Genomic DNA, 5,888 nt, shown 5'->3' with positions numbered 1-5,888 from the left:
GGTGTCTTGGCTTGCAAGGCAAGGCAAGGCCTTCTAGAAAGGTTTGGGGCGCCACTTTTCTAGGGTTTCTAGAAAGAATGGGTTTTGTGGCTGATTTGGGCCTTCTAGACTAGGATGCTTCTAGAAATAGGTTCTAGAATTACCTATTTAGGTCCCCTTGCAATTAGGATTAAGACATGATAAGGTTTGGATGGGATAAGATGAGATAAGGTTTGGATAATGTTTTGGATAAAGTTGGATAAGGTTAGATAAGGTTTTGGATAGGGTTTCCTCTTTTGAGCTCATCCCTTATCCACTTTGTCCCTAGCTTAGTTCCTTCCTCATCTTATCACATTTTCTAGCCTCTTGAAGTCCAAATTCGTCCATCCATGTTGGCCCATATGTAAGCTATCCACATAGTGTCCAAAATTGCTCCAAAATGCACCAAAATGCACTTTCTTGGTACTTTGACCCATAGGACCTACAAACACACGAAATTGAGTTGTAATACGATATTAACTAGGAAATAATAGCACAAATGCACAAGAATAACCTAGCTAAGTCGCCTAAATATGCTCCTATTAAGGTTTTGGTTAAAAAAGGGTTAGGGTGAAAAGGGGTGGTTTGGGCTTAAACCCAAACCCACACACACACACACACACACACACACACACGTGCACCACACGCACTCACACGGACACACACATGCACGACATGCACACACACATGCACACGTGCACCACACACACTCACACAGACACACATACATGCAGGGCATGCACACACACACAAGTGCACTACACACACTCACACGGACACACACACATGCACGACATGCACACACACATGTGCACCACACATATTCACACAGACACACACACATTCAATCCAGTCCACAACCCAAAGGCTTCACACACAGGGCCGAGCTTTAAGCCCTTTTTAACTAAAAACGGCCCAAGGCCTTTTGGGTCAATAAAATAAATAACAAAAATTTAAATAAAAAGAAAATAGAACGGGTTGGGTTTGGTCTATGGGCCCAAAGCCCGTGGGTGTCCTGAAAGGCCCGAAGAGCCTGCATGCTGGTCGGGGAAGAGCGCTGGAAACGTGATTGGAATTCGTCCCGATTCCAATTTGGACGTAAAAGTAAGTAAAAGCAGGATGTTAAAACATGAAAATGATGTTGAGAGAGAAGAGAAACAGGATTTTACCACAAATAGGATCAAATGGGATCGAGATTGGCCGAGTTTGTGTACGAGCTTCGATGGATTTTCTCGTCGAGTTTTGGGGTTTAGAACACAGAAAACCCACAAATTCAAACTTTGGTTTTCACACGAAGTCATAAACCCAACATGCGAACCCAAAAATTTAGAAGAAAAAGTAGGGATGAACCTCACCTGTGTTCGAGTTTCAGAAAGTTGAAGCTCTCGACTTCAATGGTAGAACACAAAGAGGTGTTCTAATGACGCATGCAGGTTTATAGTTGAGTTCCTCAAGCCCTAAGGATTCTAGGTATGTGGTTAGTTTGCTGGATTTGTTTAGATTTTGAAAAGGGAGGGGGACGAAAGCTCTCGAAGCTTTGGGGAGAGTGAATGTTTTCGAGAGTTAGAGAGAGAGAGAGAGAAAACTAAGTTTTTCAGAAAATGAGGAAGGAAGAGGATATGGCTCACGGGTTGGGTCATTAGACCTAACCTTGGGCCTTAGGTTAACTCAAAAAGGGGGCTGGGCTTGGCCCAATAAAAAAATTAAATTATTTGGGTAAGGGTTATTACACTCACACTGGAGAACTTACCCATATGGATGTTGGGAAATTGGTTTACCTTCTTGCACTAGAGAGCAATTAGTTTATCCTCACGCACTGGAGAGTAATTAGTTTATCCTCTTACACCATCACCGTCATTACAACCACAATTTTTTCCACCACCACCACTGTTGTCAACCCCACTCCTACTACTATGTCCATTTGTTATTATATATAATTATATCACTTTTACATTAAATTATACCAAACGCTTTTACACTGTTTTTTATACTCACAACACTTTTAAAATTTAGTTAACCAAACGTTCATCACCTTTATTTTACAATTGATTATTACTAAAGTATAGCAAAAACAATTTTTTTTAAAAACATAGCAATCCTAAACTGGCGCTCACTTGTTGACTTGTTCTGTGGAACCCGACCCGATCCGTACACAAACGGACTGAGGCAGGTGATGGACATGGACCCAGCTTGGACTCCTTCAACTTTTAGGTCAAGTAGCAGATATGTATCTACACAGGTTTTTCTTTGCTTTTGGAAAAGGAAACTTTGACTCCTAAATCCTGTTTCTGCAGAAGTGCTTTTGTGTAGTAGGCCTGTGGGTTCTGTGTAGGGTTAAAACGCAGATCTGAAAACAAAGGACACACAGATTCACAGAACAGCCTTCCCCTCTCCCCCAAAACCACCACAACCAACCCCCCCACCCACCCACCCAACCAAAAAGAAAAAAAACCTTCCTGCTACCAAAAACCAAAAACCCAAAAAAAAAAAAAAGAAACACTGAAATGAGGCCCCCTTATTTTCACAAGCTGATTGTGTCTTCTACTCTCCAAGCCAAACAGCTGGTACATTCTCTTACTCTCTTCATAGTTTGCTTTTTAATTGTGTGCTCAGCTGTTTGGGTTTTTTTTTTGGTTTACTGAGAAATTTGGGGTGTGTGTGGAACGCAGATGGAAAATTAGGATTTTTTCTTCTGTTTCTGGAGGATTTTGCAGACCTACTTAAGAGAGTAAAAGACCCTTCAAATACTGTGTCTTGTCTGTATTTCTTTTGGGTGGGTGGGTAAAAACATAAAAGGTTGAACTTTGGTTTGGTTGTATGGTAATTCAAGGTTGTTTAGATATTTTCTTTAAATTTTCGTCGCAGGTTGTTCTACAAATCGGAGGAACTTGTTTCGTTACATAGTTGAATTCTATTTAAACAAGGTTTTTGTTTTATTTTATTTTATTTTAAATTTCCTTCATGATATTTCTAATGTTAGGAAGGTAATCAAAAACCAGCTCAGTAGAATGGCTTTGTATGGCTGCTAACTTTGTGTTGCTGGAGTGAAAATATGGATTTGATATCGGTTCTGCTCCGTTTAGGTAGATGGAAAGTTATTGTAAGTTGAAACCCGGAAAATCTTCTGGCAACAATTGATGATACATGATAGATGGGTCTATTCCTGGTAGGAATTTTATCGGGGTAGAGCGAGTCTTGCACATATAAGTGTCTAACTAGATACAAATTATTTGGACTAAAATGATAATCTAGTTTGTAACGAAAATCGCTTGAGATTTCAACTATTTTTCTTAATCTCTGCTACTCGTTGAAGAAACAAAAATAGAGTTGTAGCGCTCTACTATCCGTCAGAAAAGTTGCAACTGTACATTAGCAACTTTGAATTTATGAATTCTTAGCAAATAAAGAAGTTGTCCACTAGTTTTCACATGTATAATTCATTCCCCAAATTGTGGTAATAGCGTTCACCTTACTCCATTTCTAGTCTCTCCAGTCTGATTGTTTTGGCTCGTATCAAAAAGTGATCTGCTTCTTAATACTCACTTCTGCCTTTCTTTTCTGGTCACTTTTGTCTCCGAATTTTTTTCATGGCTGACAGACTTCATTCCATTGGAAGGCCTCTGAAACGACGTGAGATTTGTTTCATACAAATAACATAAGTTATGTTCATATAATTATCTGATTGGTTTAAGAATCACTTTCTTGGACCTGAAACTTGAAATTTGATTTATACAATTTTGCAAAAAATCATTTTTACATTGAATATTATGTTATATATCTGCACTTTTTATGTCATGTTTATCAGTTTATGCAAATTTGCACACTGATATAGCATATTATAAATTTAAAAAAAAAAAAAAAAAAAAAAAAAAAAGCAATACAACTTTGCAGGGTTGGCGTTTTATCCTAGCTATAACTTGATTTTATAATTGTAGAGGATCCCGGAAAGTTTTGTCCAGAAATTCAGAAACGAGCTATCTACCATTGCTACGCTCACTGTTCCTGACGGTCATGTTTGGCATGTGGGAGTAAAGAAGGTTGACAACAAGTTTTGGTTTCACAGTGGTTGGCAGGATTTCATTGAACATTATTCAATCCGTGTTGGATACTTTTTAACATTCAGATATGAAGGGCGTTCATCTTTCACTGTCCATATATTTAATTTGAAAACTGCTGAGATTAACTATCAACCTAATGCTCTTAGTAGTACTGGAGGTTCTGTTTACCGGTATCAAGTATTTGAAGAGATGGAAGATGATGACTCTGTTGAAATCTTGGGTTCCTCCCCTACATCCGTTGTTACCGATTCTTTGAGAGACAAGTGCTTTGGTGGCTCTACAAATCAACTGACTCCTGGGAAAAATTGTACTCCTCCATCGCTGCAGAATTTGTTTAATGGTTCCAAACCTAAGAATTGTGTGAACTGGAATGATGCTGGGAACCTGCATCTATCGAAGGGTGATGATCTACAAGCAGGTAATGAATCTACTCGAGATATTGGTGTTCAATTTAATGTAACAGAGCTTAAAAAGACAGTGGATGAAGTCAAATTGCGTAGTCCAGGTGAAGACATACGAAGCATAAAGAAGACTGTGAGAAAAAAGCGGAAGGTTAATCCTAGTAAGATCTCTGAACTCGTACTGTTTGTCATTTTTCATTAATGGGAAATGCGAATCTCCTTATTAATTCTATGAGAGTGCAGATGTGGAGGAGTCTTCTTCTCAACACGAAAAAGAAGTGGAAATTCGCTTTCGATTTTATGAAAGTGCATCTGCAAGGAAGAGAACCGTGACAGCCGAAGAAAGAGAAAGGGCTATTAATGCAGCCAAAACATTTGAGCCGGTTAATCCTTTCTGTAGGGTGGTCCTTCGACCATCCTACCTATATAGGGGTTGTATAATGGTGAGTCTTCAATATGATGTGATACACTGCTTCTGCTTGTTGATTTAAGTTGTTACATCTCGGCTTAAAATTCCCTTTTTGCTCATGCAGTATTTGCCATCCTGCTTTGCCGAAAAGAATTTAAATGGGGTTTCAGGATTCATCAAACTTCAGTCCGCTGATGGCAGACAATGGTCAGTCCGATGCCTTTATAGAGGAGGTAGAGCAAAATTAAGTCAGGGATGGTATGAGTTTACGATGGATAACAATCTGGGGGAGGGGGATGTTTGTGTCTTTGAGTTGCTCAAAATGAAGGACATTGTGCTGAAAGTTACTGTATTTCGCGTCCTTGAAGATGCAGGATTTGTGAACCAGCCTCAACTGCAAATTCTCACCCCAGCTAAACCGAATAGAAATTAGTGGGCACGTGGCTGGTAAATTTGAACGTTTAAACTGTATCGAAGAATCTCTTCTCTCTGGGTAGTGATCTGATTTGTTCATGTAGAAGTGTTTAGATCTATTTAGATTTAATACTCAAAAACTTTTCAGGATGACATAGGGGAACTTTTTTTTCGTTGTGTAGGAGTTTAAATACAAAATTTCGGGTCTTGACTAGCACTGTAAATAGATTGTTGAATACTGTGATGTTAATTGTCTCCATTTTCCTCTGTTATTGCTTCACATTTCTATACATCTCTTAATCATTGTTAGAGCAAAGACTGGATTAAGATGCTGCCTGCAGATGATATTAATTTTGCCAGTTCTAAATTCTGTTTCGGATTTTTACCTTTTAAATTTGGTCAAGCAAGCTGATTTCCACCCATTCTCATACAAGAAAACTGTTAAAAGAAATTCAACGATCTTCGTTTGACATTACGTTCTGTGTTTTGCGGAGAGAATGGTTCGAATTTGAGTGTCTGTCCAATTGACTTACTTACCCTACGAGAAATTTTCCCGTGCAACCAATATGTAGTTTCAATGATGTCTTC

The 5,888-nt window shown here is 38.8% G+C and overlaps 1 protein-coding gene across 2 annotated transcripts; it reads left to right on the top strand.

Annotated features, from left to right (window-relative positions):
• The first annotated feature begins 2,257 nt into the window (after nucleotides 1-2,257).
• LOC103937291 (B3 domain-containing transcription factor VRN1) lies at nucleotides 2,258-5,326 on the top strand. Of its 2 annotated transcripts, XM_048573202.1 has the most exons (5): nucleotides 2,258-2,582; nucleotides 3,954-4,494; nucleotides 4,582-4,638; nucleotides 4,721-4,920; nucleotides 5,011-5,326. In XM_048573202.1, the coding sequence occupies exons 1-5, from the start codon at nucleotides 2,523-2,525 to the stop codon at nucleotides 5,317-5,319; spliced, it is 1,167 nt and encodes a 388-aa protein (XP_048429159.1). In that variant the 5' UTR covers nucleotides 2,258-2,522; the 3' UTR covers nucleotides 5,320-5,326. The 2 variants fall into 2 exon arrangements, with proteins under 2 accessions (XP_048429159.1, XP_048429158.1); XM_048573201.1 differs by having other exon boundaries at nucleotides 3,954-4,638.
• Nucleotides 5,327-5,888: the final 562 nt, after the last annotated feature.

The sequence above is a fragment of a genome, unplaced genomic scaffold (assembly GCF_019419815.1).
Source record: "Pyrus x bretschneideri cultivar Hongxiangsu unplaced genomic scaffold, Pyrus_bretschneideri_v1 Contig64, whole genome shotgun sequence".
Classification (NCBI taxonomy): Eukaryota; Viridiplantae; Streptophyta; class Magnoliopsida; order Rosales; family Rosaceae; genus Pyrus; species Pyrus x bretschneideri.
The sequence above is the reverse complement of the archived record's forward strand: the minus strand, read 5'-3'. Positions and strand labels throughout refer to the sequence as shown.

Bases quoted from the DNA above. Each gene is read 5' to 3' on its own strand.
- LOC103937291 (XM_048573201.1), top strand. From the start codon at position 2,523: ATGAGGCCCCCTTATTTTCACAAGCTGATTGTGTCTTCTACTCTCCAA. The intron at 2,583-3,953 runs GTACATTCTCTT...TTATAATTGTAG, and splicing joins CTCTCCAAGCCAAACAGCTG to AGGATCCCGGAAAGTTTTGT. The intron at 4,639-4,720 runs GTAAGATCTCTG...ATGAGAGTGCAG, and splicing joins AAAGCGGAAGGTTAATCCTA to ATGTGGAGGAGTCTTCTTCT.